The 14,741-nt window shown below is 49.4% G+C and overlaps 1 protein-coding gene across 2 annotated transcripts in view; it reads right to left on the bottom strand.

The window, feature by feature from the left end:
- GAS2L1 (growth arrest specific 2 like 1) overlaps window positions 1-14,741 on the bottom strand; it is a 49,956-nt gene that overhangs the window by 5,930 nt on the left and 29,285 nt on the right. For both annotated transcript variants that reach the window (XM_088659296.1, XM_035098874.3), the window contains exons 3-5: window positions 8,054-8,161; window positions 5,770-5,866; window positions 1,818-2,196 (exon numbers count right to left, since the gene is read on the bottom strand). In XM_088659296.1, coding sequence (XP_088515422.1) covers window positions 1,818-2,196; window positions 5,770-5,866; window positions 8,054-8,161 — 584 coding nt within the window. The remainder of the gene's footprint in view (window positions 1-1,817; window positions 2,197-5,769; window positions 5,867-8,053; window positions 8,162-14,741) is intronic.

Genomic DNA, 14,741 nt, shown 5'->3' with positions numbered 1-14,741 from the left:
AGCGGCACTCTTGGAAAAGTCTATGGGCTTTCCAAGGCTCAGGTGACTTGGACTGACCTTTCCCAAGCAATCTGCACAAAAGTCTGGTCTGCGCTGCTTTAACAACATCTCTGCACAGGAGAGGGTTACCCTGTGCGTGTATTACAAAGATCCTGAGCATCTCCAGGTGGCAGGTGGCAGAGGAACCAACCCCCACGGCAGGTTGCCAGGAACGGATAAGACAAGGAAAAGTCCTTACCACCTGCTTTTTATTCAATATTCACAGAGAGAGGCTTGGGAAGGCGGCCTCTTGGAATAATGGCGTTGCCCCGAGTGAGTCTCCACCCCCTTTTCTCCCACTTCCTCATTCATCATCTCTTATATAGGTGGCGCTGAGGGCCCCTTGCTTCCGAGCCCTTTGCTCTCCTATTTTCAAGGCTTGCCGGGTTCTGAGAGAGGGGCGTGGGTCTGGGATGCTTTCTAAAGACACTGTGTCCTGCAGCTGTTGCCCTCCTGGTTCTTCCTCTTCCTCCTCCTCCTCTCCCATTATTTCCCAACTTTCCCCCTCATCTGCCTCTGAGCTGTGACCTCCCTCAAATCCCTGTTGTGATTCTGAACTGTCTTCTTCTCTGGAAGGGCCTTCTCAGTAGTGGCGCCTGCCCTGCGGAACGCCCTCCCATCAGATGTCAAGGAAATAAACAACTTTCTGACTTTTAGAAGACATCTGAAGGCAGCCCTGTTCGGGGAAGTTTTTAATGTTTGATGTTTTATTGTGCTTTTAATATTCTGTTGGGAGCCACCCAGAGTGGCAGATGGGCAGGATATAAACAATAAATTTATTATTATTACTAGTGTATTTCAGCCCGTTCAATAACAGGCTCTAGATAATCCTGGGGTTCAGAGAAGCACTTGCGCAGCGCTTCTCCGAACCCTGGGACCTGTCATTGCTGTCGGCGGCAAGGGGACAGGAACGGAGGAGGAGAAAGCGCTGCTTTCTCCTCCTCCGTTCCTCTCCTGCAGCCGCCGACAGGAAGCAGACATCCCAGAGTTCGGAGAAGCACTTGCACAGCGCTTCTCTGAACCCTGGGACCTGTCCTTGCTGTCGGCGGCAGGGGGACAGGAACGAAGGAGGAGAAAGCGCTGCTTTCTCCTCCTCCGTTCCTCTCCCGCAGCCGCCGACAGGAAGCAGACATCCCACGGTTCGGAGAAGCGCTTGTGCAGCGCTTCTCCGAACCCTGGGACCCGTCCTTGCTGTCGGCGGCAGGGGGACAGGAACGGAGGAGCGCTTTCTCCTCCTTCCTTCCTCTCCCCCAGCCACCGACAGGAAGGACGCGTGCACTCTCCCCCCCGCCTCCTCCAACCGCCGCTCCTCTCACGGGCCAGGGAGGGTTGTGAGGAGGCCTTCGCCGGCCTCCACCCTCGCTTCCCTGACGTGCCCTGCAGTGAGGCAGTGTCCGGCGGGAGCAGCGGTTGGAGGAGGCAGGGGGGGAGAGTGCGCGCGCGCAGTCTCTGCTGTCCAATCCCTGTATCCCTGGGGCACATGCGCAGTACCACAGGGACACACGGGACAACTGGACGCAGGGACACAGGGACATTATTATATAGGATTATTATTATTATTATTATTATTATTATTATTATTATTATTATTATTAGGCTAGGGAGGCAGTCTCCACCATTCCTTCTCTGCCCAGCCCCTGACACTAGGTAAGGCTGGCAAAGACCCCTTGTCTGAAACCCTGCAGAATTACTGCTGGTCTGTGTAGACCAGTTAACTGGACCCAGGGAATAACTTGGGATAAGGCAGATTCCTCCAGCCAGAAAACAACCTACGTTACCTGAGAGTGTTGGACGGCCGCGAGTCACAGGTGTCCCGGTGAACTGGGGGCCCCCTCAGTGGGCTGGCAGAGCTCTGGCCAGACCTTGAGGGCACCCCTTCGTGCTTTGCGGTCAAAGGAGCCCCTGGCACCTGCCGTGGAGGGGTGTGGTCTCCTCCCGGTCCCTTGGCCGGGTGTCCAGGGCGGGCCCCTTTCGTGTGGCTCGGGTCCCCTCCAGCGGAGAGCCGCTTATCCCCGCCACGGAGGGGTTCGGAGAGCTTGTGTTGGCTCATGGCTTCAGCCCGGCGCTGGGCGCTGGGGCTGCCCGTCTGAGGGCTGCCTGGAGTCACCGTCTTCTGGGGGGAGAATCCGAGCCCCCGGGTCTGGTTCAGGCGGTGGGCTGCAACAGAGAGAGAGAAAGAGAGAGGACACCAGGACGAGTGAGGAAAGGGAAGCGAAACAAAAACAGCCTTCCATCCCCAGGATAGACAAGCATCCACAAGCCACATCGCCTGAGACGAGCACTCCCAGACCTGTGGCAAGAGAGAACTCTGCCTCAGAGATTTAATTTACATTGCCGTTTTCAAGCAAGTACAGAAGAGGAAGAGGTCTCTTATTGTTTCCTACCTTCTTCTCACCCTGAACCAATGAGGGAAGACCCTCTCCCAAACTCTCAGTGGACACAGGGTGGGATGACAATAATGGCTGGCTGGTTAGCCAAGCCAATATTTGGTGAACCTTGTTAATGGGGGGGGGAAAGAGAGCTTATTTCTGGCTGTGTCTCCTAAGTTAGGTTCCCCTGCTCTATAGTAGCAAGCAAGGATCTGTCAGGGATTCTAAAATCATTTTTATTTTATTTTTTCCATATACAGTGGTGCCTCGCTTAACGAATGCCCTGCTTAACCAAATTTCCGCTTAACGAAAGTATTTTTCGAACGGAGGTTGCCTCGCTAGACGAATTCGCTTTATGAAAAATTCATCTAGCGAATCGCGGTTTCCCATAGGAATGTGTTGAAATTCAATTAATGCGTTCCTATGGGCAAAAAAAAAATTCAAAAAAAATTCAATGCATTCCTATGGGATTCGCTGCACGAATTTTTCGTTATAAGAAAAGACCCGTGGAACGAATTAAATTCGTCTAGCGAGGCACCACTGTATATATATTTACCACATTAAAACAAATTTAATACAAATCTCTGCCAGGGATTATTTAGCTGTGATTCCTGCATTGTAGCGGGTTGGACTAGATGACACTTGAGGTCCCTTGCAACTCTACAGTTCTCTGATACTACCCGGCTACCTGGAGAGCGAACTCATGTCTTATGTTTCTCAAAGCTCACAAACGGCTAACGTCAGCTGTGCACATCCTTGTGGACTAGCAGCTTCTGCAAACTGATCTACAAAGCTGTCTCACCAGACTCTCCCTAGCCCAACCCCTCATTGCTCCATTCCTTTGTCTCATCTGCAACACAAGCTTTTGCACCAACACTTTTGGGGAGAATCCAGGAATCAGCACGTTTTTACATGAGTAGAATGTGTCCTTTTATGTAAAATGCATCTCTGGGTTATTTGTGGGGCCTGCCTGGTGTTTTTACATGAGTAGAATGTGTGCTTTTATGTAAAATGCATCTCTGGGTTATTTGTGGGGCATAGGAATTCGTTCATTTCCCCCCTCCAAAATATAGTCTGGCCCCCCACAATGTCTGAAGGACAGTGGACCGGCCCCCTGCTGAAAAAGTTTGCTGGCCCCTGTTCTAGCCCATAGTGTCGCAAGGCTCAGCATCCAAGCCAATCAGGAGGCAGAGGAAAAACAACAACAAGCAGGGTAACTCCAGGTCACTGTTTTGTGCAAAGCGCAATGAACCCACGCGGAAGGAAGCTATGATGGCCACCAGCCACAAGGGGGCACTGCGAGAATGCAGCAAATCCCCACCTTCAGAAGTTGAAAGTTCCCAGGCTTGATTATGTAGCCGTTTTTGAGGTTAATACCGTTTCATGCTGAACAACAGGAAGACTCAGAGTCAGCTGCTATGGGGTCAGTTTCCTGGGAAGGAAAACAGAAGGCTCACAGCATGGCTTGCTGAGCCTACAATGCGGGGTTGGGGAGGGGGGCAGGAGAGCAATGTTTGTAAACAATGGCAGCCCGTCCAAGGATCGTGCCAAGGCAGGTTCCCAACCTGGGAAAGATCCAGAAATCTTGGCTTAACATTATGCGCAAGCACATTCCCCAAGATGGCATAAAAAAGCAGCCTGCAGGATAAGGCTGCTGATCGAACTAGTCCAACATCCTTTCCTCACAGCGGCCAAAGGCCCCAAAGAGCCAAGTTAGACTGCCACTGGAACTGGAAGTTCTCTAAGAACATCAGAAGAGCCTTTCTGCTGGATCAGGCCAATGGCCCGTTCAGCCTGTCACCCTCTCCTCACAATGGCCAATCAGAAGCCCAGGGGAGGATCTGGGCACAAGAGCACTCTGTCCCTCCTCCGTGGTCTCCAGGGACTGGTACAGTGGTACCTTGGCTCTCAAACGCTGAAAACCCGGAAGTGTTCCGGTTTTCGAACGTTTTCCGGAAGCCGAATATCGGATGCGGTTGTTGGCTATTGTTTCCGGGGCACCTGCACCAATTAGAAGCTGCACCTTGGTTTTCGAACGTTTCAGAAGTTAAATGGACTTCCGGAACAGATTAAGTTTGGTGCTTTTGTTCTTGCTATTTATTTTGTGCTTTTGTTTTTGAGGCTTTTCCAGTTTTTGTTTTTGTGACTGTGTGGAACCCGGTTCAGCTACTGATTGATTGTGTGACTGCAGAAATGGATAAAAGTTCCACCCCACCTCACCCATCCAAACAATGACTATCATCAGTGCAGGTAAGAAAAAAAATGTTAATTTTAATTTTTATCATCTACAATACTGTCTTATTTCTTTTATAGTACAGTGCACTGATTATTGCTTTCATTTTATGGAACAATGGTCTCGATAGATAGAATAATAATAATAATAATAATAATAATAATAATAATAATAATAATATATTATTTATACCCCACCCATGTGGCTGGGTTTCCCCAGCCACTCTGGGCGGCTTCCAACAGAAATATTAAAATACACTAATTTCTTAAAGATTAAAAGCTTCCCTAAACAGGGCTGCCTTCAGAAAGTCTGGTATTCCACAGGGCGGGTGCCACTACCGAGAAGGCCCTCTGCCTCGTTCCCTGTAACTTGGCTTCTCGCAGCGAGGGAACTGCCAGAAGGCCCTCAGCCCTGGACCTCAGTGTCTGGGCAGAACGATGGAGGTGGAGACGCTCCTTCAGGTATACTGGACCGCGGCCATTTAGGGCTTTAAAGGTCAGCACCAACACTTTGAATTGTGCTCAGAAACGTACTGGGAGCCAATGCAGGTCTTTCAATTCATATTAAATTGCTGTTTTAGGGGTTGTTTTTGAAAGTCTGGAATGGATTAATCCGTTTTGCATTACAGTGGAACCTCGGTTTATGAACACCTTGGTTTACGAATTTTCGGTTTACGAACGCCGCAGACCCATCTGGAACGGATTAATTCACTTTCCATTACTTTCAATGGGAAAGTTTATGAACAGACTTCCAGAACCAATTGTGTTCATAAACCGAGGTACCACTGTACTTTCTATGGGAAAGCGCGCCTTGGTTTTGGAACGCTTTGGTTTCGGAACTGACTTCCGGAACGGATTAAGTTTGAGAACCAAGGTACCACTGTATTCAGAAGCATCCCTGCCTTGGATAAATCTGCTGGGTGTTGCATGATGTGTACACACACACACATACACATACACACACACACTGAAAGTGCGCAGCTTTCAAGAATCCCAGGAAGTGCGGCTTGTTAAGTGCGTGGGGAACTGCAGCTCTGTGGGGGCAGATGGCAGCTCCCAGGGTTCTTTGGGAGGAAGCTGTGTGCTTCAACTACAGGCTGAGTGTGCAGCCGAAGTCCTCCATACTCACAGAAAGAGGCGCAGCGGCATGGATCGTGCTTGTCCAGGTAGTGTTCCAGGGTGTCCCAGCCCCCGCCGACCCGCACCATCACGTGGTTCCTCAGCACCTGTGTGGGCAATGCAAAAAAAACCCACATCAGGTGAGCAGGTTTTTCCCGGCGGGATCAATAGGGCGGGTCCTCACTTGGAAAGGCAAGAGAAGAGAATTTCTGGGTGGGGTGCAACAGGTGCAATTGCATTTTAGATCAGTGGTTCCCAATTAGCTAATTACTGAGCGGCCATCTGTTTTTCAAAAGCCAAGGCATGGAACCCCCTACTTTTGAAAAAATTGATACCTCTGCAAAGCAATTTTTTGAACAAAATGTGGGGGAAGCCCCTAATAAGCAAAGGATTTTAGGTATACAGTAATACTTTGGTTGTCGAACGGAATCCGTTGTGGAAGTCCGTTCGACTTCCGAAAATGTTCAACAACCAAGGCGTGGCTTCCGATTGGCTGCAGGAACCACGTCGTATGTTCAGCTTCCAAAGAATGTTCGCAAACAGGAACACTCACTTCCGGGTTTGCGGCGTTTGGGAGCCAAAACGGACGAGAACCAAGGTGATCGGGATCCAAGGTACGACTGCACTAAAAAACAGACTAGGGCTGAGCGATATCTGGTTTCCAACATGGGATATTCAGATATATCACAATGTCTGGAATTGGAGATCGGGCGCGGGGATGAGGCAGCTGCAGAGATCCGGGGGGTGGAGGGAGGAGAGGAAGCAGAGTCATGTCCATAGAACGGTCAGGGGAGGCAGCTCAGATCGGCGGTGCCTTGAAATCGGCTGCCCTGCTTATATTGCTGTCTATTGCCAGGTCAAAAACGTTACCGCGGTGTGATTTCAAAACCCATTTTGGCCAACGTATTGAAAAATCAGGGTGAGCTAAAACGGACCATAAATTTTGTGATATTGCCATGCAAAAATGACAAAAAAATTAATTGGGAGGGGGAGAGAAGGGGTGGGGCAGTGGACCCCCTGAGTCCATTCCGCAGACCCCTAATTGCGAAACGCTGTTTTAGATTATTGCTCTTAAATGTCTAAAAGCTCGTCAAGGACCGGCTCTCCCATATAAAACAGCCCAGACCTTGTGGTGCCCAACAGTGGCACGCTACCCAAAGTGAGCTGCTGGAACAGGGGAGGGAGGGAGACATGTGAACAGGTGTGTTCAGGGGTGTTTTCCAGGGAGATGGGCCTGGTGCCAGTCTTGAGGTCCCAGGCTAAGACCGTTTCCTTCAATCAGGTCTTTGGCATTCCACAAGCAGAGGTTGGATGGCCATCTGTCAAGGATGCTTTAGCTGAGATTCCTGCATTGCAGGGGGGGGGGTTGGACCAGATGAGTCTCGGAGAAGCTTCCAATTCTATTATTCAATTGCCCCCTATGGGGGTGCTTGTCTTGTAACAGGTCAGGTAACACTCTGCCCTTATACATCATTGGATGAGCATCTAAGGGATTCTGCCTTGCTCATTGTATTACATTTTCCTCATTGTACCTTTGACGCTTTTTCTTTGTATAAAGCTACCGATAGATGCAATCAATGACAATAGCAATAATTATCTGATGTCACCGAGTCTAGAGCAGTGGTCCCCAAACTTTTTTTGGGGGGGAGGGGAGGCCACCCCCCCCTTTGGTTCCATAAACTCATCCCCTACCCTACGAAAAGCATTATTCAGGATAGTGGTTTGTACATCCCACTAAGGAAGATAATAACACAATAAAATTTGAAACAGTAACAATTAATTGCACGTTTTATTCAAAATCCAATTAAAACTATGTGGTTTAAATAATTTAACAAATTTGACGGGCTTGATCCAGGGCTTTTCAAAGTCTGATAATCATTGGATTATTGTAATTGAAAACTAATTAAAAATTGTTATCAAAGTCTGGTAGTCATTTACACCTTCAGTGCCCCCCCTCCTGCTGCCCCCTTGCCTCTTAGTACCCTGAGAAGGAATCCCATCGCCCTCTAGGCCAGGCCAGGCATAGGCAAACTCCGGCCCTCCAGATGTTTGGGACTACAATTCCCATCATCCCTGACCACTTGTCCTGTTAGCTAGGGATGATGGGAATTGTAGTCCCAAACATCTGGCAGGCCGGAGTCTGCCTAGGCCTGCTCTAGGCGGTGGTACCCCCCAGTTTGTGAACCACTGGTTTAGAGTGCAGCAGAAATATTATTCTTTTTTTGTGGTGGGGGAGGGAGGGGATAGGAAAGCTAGGAAGGGAGGGAAAGAGATGTATTTGTAGAAGATCTTACTCGAACAAAGATCAGGGCGTTGGAGTCTCCCACTTTATATTTACCCTCTGAGACTTTGACCATGGGAAATTGGGATGGGCAGGTGCAATGGCCCAGGATCTCTCTTACCTAAGGGGGAGGGGGAAAGAGGGGGTGGAGAGAAAAGAAAAGAAAGGTCATTGATTAGCAAACAATCCATCACAAACAATCCAACACACTGCTCCTTTGCAGCCCACAACAAAATAAAGTTGATACAAGTCCCTGCCCCTGTGCGAAGCCTAAAAGGTGAAGGTAAAGGGACCCCTGACCATTAGGTCCAGTCGTGACCCACTCTGGGGTTGCGGCGCTCATCTCGCATTATTGGCCGAGGGAGCCGGCGTACAGCTTTCGGGTCATGTGGCCAGCATGACAAAGCCGCTTCTGGCGAACCAGAGCAGCACACGGAAACGCCGTTTACCTTCCCGCCGGAGCGGTACCTATTTATCTACTTGCACTTTGACGTGCTTTCGAACTGCTAGGTTGGCAGGAGCTGGGACCGAGCAACAGGAGCTCACCCCGTCGCAGGGATTCGAACCGCCGACCTTCTGATTGGCAAGCCCTAGGCTCTGTGGTTTAACCCACAGCGGCACCCACAGAAGCCTACCTCGCAGGATTGCAGTGAGGGTCAAACGGGGGCAGTCTCCTTTTTCAGTTGCGATTCCTGCATTGCAGGGGGGGTTGGATAAGGTGGCCCTTGGGGACCCTAATAAACCAGCCCCTAGCCAGCACATCTATGGCCCTGAAGGAACCAGGGAGAATAACTCCTCCGCCCTCCACCGATGCTTGCAGACTGTCAATGAGAGTGATCTAGCCACAGACTGAAAGTTGGGGGATGTTTGGGCCTCCAGCCTTGGCAACCCGTTCAAAACAAGGAAGGGGCCCACCCTGTCTGTAGCCGGCGGAGGTGATGCAGGAGGCCAAAAGCTGCTCCCAGATGCAGTGATTTACACCCTCCCGGCTCAGGGAGGCACATCGAAAACAGCAAGGCAAATGCAGTAAACCCAGGCACAGGCTTCTCCAACCTGTGCCTTCCAGATATGTTGAACTGCAACTCCCACCAGCCCTCCAGGCAGGCCTAGGAAAGAGCTGCTGCCGGTCAGTGTTGACAATACTGAGCTAGATGGACCGATGACCTGATCTGGTGCAAGACAAATAAAAAAATTCCTTCAGTAGCACCTTAAAGACCAACTAAGTTTATATTTTGGTCAGACACTTCTGTTTCTAGTGTATCTGAAGAAGTGTGCATGCACACGAAAGCTCATACCAAAATATAAACTTAGTTGGTCTTTAAGGTGCTACTGAAGGAATTTTTTTATTTTGCTTCGACTCAGACCAACACGGCTACCTACCTGTAACTGGTACAAGACAGCCTCTCCTGTTCCTATGGATCAGGTCTCTTACTAGAGTGGCCCCAAGGCTGAGGGATGCCCCTTCCCCTCCTTTCTAGGGGCCGCAAGACACTCCCCCTTAATCAAGGGGGAAGAACCATTTTCTGCATGAGGGCCACATTGCCTTCTGAGAAAGCTTCTGGGGGCCACATGCCAATAGGCAAAAGTGGGTGGAGCAATGGATATTTATTTGACCTCTGTGCAAAGAGGCTATGTTCCTACGCACTCCTCTGTATCCAGAAAAAACAAGAGGCACTGTCAGACTCCTTGGGCACATTCCAGCTAGGCAAAAACTTTGGAGGGGGGTACGAAGTAGGCTGAGGAGTGGGGTGTGCTCCTGAGGGCCAGACAGAAGTCTGAAGGGTTGCTTTCAGAGGAGATCCGTTGAAATCAATGGGTCTAACTTAGTCATGCCTATTAGTTGTGATGGGTCTACACTGAGCTAACACTGAATGCAGTGCGTATTTATTTCGGGCAGGGTTAGAGTGACCGGCTTCAAAGCTGCCACAATGACCATTCACAGTGTTTTATCCTAGTCTTATCTTCTGGGGTTTATCCACCTTCAGCGATGAATAATCTGTTTTTCTGAGCCACTGTGATCCCTGGGGAAAGTGAGTTAATGACTCTGAAAAGAGGTAAATAAATGGCTTTATAAAAAGCGGCAGATACAGAAGAGTATGAGTTTTTATTTCCCCTCAATGGAACAAAATTTAATGCGTGGAATTTTACAAGCCTGTATAGAATAGCTCTCTTGCTGGAAGGGGGTGGGGGGGTGGGAGCGGAAAAGTGGGTTTTTCCTGCACTAGGAAAAAACAGCAGAAATGACTGCAACTTTTCCACATTTGGTTGGGGCTCCTGAAAGCAAGGACAGAGACCTCTGACACAACATCTGTTAGCAGTTTTATTTGAGAGCAGAGCTGTTTAAGCTGAAGAGCCGTAGCTCGGCAACAGAGCACCTGCTTTGCATGCAGAAGGTCCCAGGTTCAGTAGTCCCCAGCATTTTCCAAGTAAGGCTGGGACAAGACCCCCCCCCCGAACCCCTAGGAAGCCACTGCCTGCCAGTGTAGAGAAAGCTGAGCGAGATGGACCAGTAGCCTGGCTCTGTATAGCGCAAGGTCATAGATTTGCTTTGCATGCAAAATGGCTCAGGTACAATCCTAGGCATCTCAAAATAGGACTGGAGAACATCTCATATCTGAAATGCTGGAAAGCTGCTGCCAGTCAGTGAAGGGAATACTGAGCTGGGTATGGTACGAGTCAGTTTCCAGCCCTCCTGTGTGTTAGGGAAGTGCCAAAACTCAGTAGTATGCACACATAAGTTCCTAGGTTCAATCCTTGGCATCTCCAGGCAGGGCTGGGAGAGCGAGAGAGAGACCCTGCCTGAAACCCTGGAGAGCTGCTGCCAGTCAGTGTTGACAATAGTGAGCTAGATGGGCCACTGCCATGACTCACAACATCAGGCAAATGGCAGGTGTGTAGTCCCACCCACCCAGCAGAGCTGGCCCACGGAGAGATAAAGATCTGACTCTCTGGGCCTAGAACAGGCACCCCCAAACTGCGGCCCTCCAGATGTTTTGGCCTACAACTCCACTGATCCCTAGCTAAGAGGACCAGTGGTCAGGGATGATGGGAATTGTAGTCCAAAACATCTGGAGGGCCGAAGTTTGGGGGTGCCTGGCCTAGAAGATTCCCTGCCTCTGGTTTTGCAGACAACGTTGAGTTCGATAAGACTTATGGCCTTTCTTGGGATGAGTCAGCTTCCTGCTCTCCTACGTGTTAAAGGGAAACAAGCTTGCAGAAGGTCCCAGGTTCAATCCCTGGTGTCTGCAGGTAGGGCTGGGAAGGAAACTCTGGAGAGCCGCTGCCAGTCAATTCTTCAACCCCGGGTCCCCAGGTGTCATCGGACTTCGGATGCCACAATCCCTGTACATTGGCTAAGCTCGCCAGGGATGGTGGGAGTTGTAGCCCGACAACATGTGAGCAGTGTTCAAAATTCCCCGGGCTCGTTTTGCTACTGGCGCAAGACCAATGGTGACTGCGTGGAGATTTCCGGGCGCCAAAGGTTGGCGACCCCAGTGGAAAAACCTCTGCCTTACTCCATAATGAATACCTTTTTCCATTTCCACCGTGCGTATTTCTCCTTCTTGAATGATGGAACAAGCAATATAGTTGAGATCATACCATCACAGAATTGTAGCATTGGGACAAGCATCTAGGACAGGCATCATATTTCTACAAGCAGAGAGGTGGCGCTGGGTTTAGAACTGCTCTCTGCCACATGCTAGATTTCTACAAGCGGGGAGGCGGTGTCAGGCTTTTCGCAATTCCGACATGGGGCCTCCCCACTCCAGGAGTTCTGAAGTGGTACAGTCCCAAAGAGGCTTGCTTGCCTGTTTTATTCAAAAGCCCCTTCAGATGCCACCTTGCGCAGCAAAACTCTCCCACGGCAGCTTGCAAAATGTAAATATATAGCAGGATAACTTTGCTTGTGTGTCATTCCTCGCCTCACACACACATGCACACACCACTGACAGACACTCCGGGGTGTTTGAGTTGTGAGTGCCCTTTGAATGCAGATCAAACTCTGCTCCAGTCTATGGTGACCACCTGCCGTGTTGGGTTATCCAAAATGCAACGCCTAGGAGATGTAAGAAAGAAGAGGGTTCCTTTTACCTCATGTGGTGGACATGTCCACTGGTAAGTGACTTCTGGGATAAGATTTATAATGAACTCAAGAAAGTGTTGAAAAACACATTTGTTAAGAAACCAGAAGCATTTCTAGTGGGCATTGTCGGTAAGGAGATCCCTAAGAAAAATGTATCTTTTTTTATGTATGCCACGACAGCAGCAAGAATTCTACTAGCCAAGAACTGGAAATCCCATGTAAAACAGTGGACGAATGGCAGATGAAGATGATGGAGTTTATGGAACTGGCTGATATGACCGGAAGAATCCGCAATCGGGGGGAAGAAGCGACAGAAGAAGAATGGAAAGATTTTAAGCTATATTTTTTTTAAAAAATATGCAAAAGTAATATATTAAGACAGAATTAGGCTAAAAAGAAACTGTGGAATGTATGAATATGTTAAATGGAAAGGAGTAAAATAAGTCTAGAAAAGGTGAAGAAAATGGTTTAGAAATTGCTAAAAATTTAATTTGCCAAAGAACCGCAGTGGACGGGAATCCCGAGGGGATATATAATGTGAAGGAAAAAGGGGATATATAATGTGAAGGAAAAAGGAATAAGTAATTTGAATGTGTGCGTCTATTTTCTCTCTTTATTGTAGTGTTATTGTAGTGTTTTCTTTTTGTGTTATTTATTGTTCTGAAAAAATCTAATAAAAATTATTATTAAAAAAAAAAATGCAACACCTGACCCTGACACCAGCTTCCCATCTGTCTCCTTAAAAATCAAGTTTCTAGTCTTAAAAATCAAGTTTCTAGTCTTAAGTCTGCCCTGGGCAATGCCTGCCGAAATCTCAAGAAGCCAGGGAGGTGGCGGGGGGGGGGGGGGACAGGGACTCCTCCCTCTAATGACCGAAACCGGAATCCATTGAGCCAAATGGTAAACGTCATAGAATAAGTTGTGCAAATGAGAACATTGATTCATTTTCTTTTATTAACTTTGTGTAAATGTGTTTAAGGTGCATAAATCATGCAGTGGGGGAGCAGGATGTCCCTGGATTTGCATGACTGCCATGGCCTGAATGCATATTTCTCTCTTTTTTTTAAGTTCGTGCACACACAGGTCTCCTATCCCTCTCTCGACGCCTGCTGCAAATGTTTTATTTTGACAGACGGGTGACTCGCCCAAAGCCACGTCGCAGGTTTTGTGCAGAAGGCAAAGACTCCAGCCCAGCATCCCACATCCAAAAGTTCTGCCGCACTACGCCAGCTTCAAGCCTCAGCACTTCTAGATGGACACCGTTTCCCATCCACCCCCCTGCCAAGCCAGAGAGTCACACACACACCCCATTAAAAAATTCTGAATGTGCATGTCGCTCCATGTCGCTTCCAAGCAGATGAAGACACATTAATTCCTCCTGCAGCCGATCCGTTATGAAATGTTTTTTGGAGAGCAGCAGATGCTGAGAATTGGAGCACGGGTGGGGTGGGGGGTGGGGTGTTACTATTTACAGTATATAGCCCCATTGACAGAAACATCTTCAGCAGCACAGGAGAAATTAACCTCCAAAATCCCTCGTCACGCTCCGGGGTCTAATCTGCCAAGGCTTCTCCCAAACGGGCTGGAGATGAGGCAGCAAGCCGGCTGCAATTCTTTTGCAGCCGGCTCAAGAGATCTTTGTGGCACATGCGGGCTTCCAGAACACATGTGGACGGCCATCGCCACAGCAACCAGATCTCAACAGCTGTTGGGACCATGCCAGTCAAAAAGCTGGAGACAAAAGTTGTGGGGGTCGGGGATGGAAGAGTAAGCGAAACTGGTATTTTTAGTTAGTTAGCAAACGGGCGCTTCTGCTCTCGACATCTCCCATCTGGAGTGCAAGCGAGGAAGAGCTGGGAACACTTAAGACAGAGAGCAGATCGTCCGCCCCCACCACCCAGGCCGACTTCTGCACCCCAAAACCCTCCAAGCCGCAATTGTTTCCAGATTTGCCGGGGAAACAGAGAGGTTTGGAAGAGGCAAGGCAGGACTCCACCCTCTGCTGTGCACAGCCAGGAAGTTGCCGGTGGCAAACCTGCTACAGTCTCTTGGGTTTAAGGCCTGGCCACCCAGGAATCACCACCCCAGAGATATCTAGGTGGGGAGCAAGCAGTCTTGTGCTTCCACTGGGTCTCAGAAGACTCTGAAAGTCCTGCTTGCACCCATCATACACCTGGGATCGGCGCAGGAGCCTGCCTTGCAAGCTATTCCTTTTCATTTTGGGGAGCTTGCTGCCCAACTGCCGTTTTCTGCGCTCCCTCTCTCTTAACAAACACGCCTGAGCCTAGGGCTTGCTGATCAGAAGGTCGGCGGTTTGAATCCCTGTGACAGGGTGAGCTCCCGTTGCTTGGTCCCAGCTCCTGCCAACCTAGCAGTTCGAAAGCACGTCAAAGTGCAAGTAGATAAATAGGTACCTCTCCAGCGGGAAGATAAACGGCATTTCCGTGTGCTGCTCTGGTTTGCCAGAAGCGGCTTTGTCATGCTGGCCACATGACCTGGAAGCTATACGCCGGCTCCCTCGGCCAATAATGCGAGATGAGTGCGCAACCCCAGAGTCGGTCACGACTGGACCTAATGGTCAGGGGTCCCTTTACCTTTACCTAATAAATGTATGGAA

This window comes from Zootoca vivipara, chromosome 16 (assembly GCF_965207765.1).
Source record: "Zootoca vivipara chromosome 16, rZooViv2.hap1.1, whole genome shotgun sequence".
Classification (NCBI taxonomy): domain Eukaryota; kingdom Metazoa; phylum Chordata; class Lepidosauria; order Squamata; family Lacertidae; genus Zootoca; species Zootoca vivipara.
The sequence above is the reverse complement of the archived record's forward strand: the minus strand, read 5'-3'. Positions and strand labels throughout refer to the sequence as shown.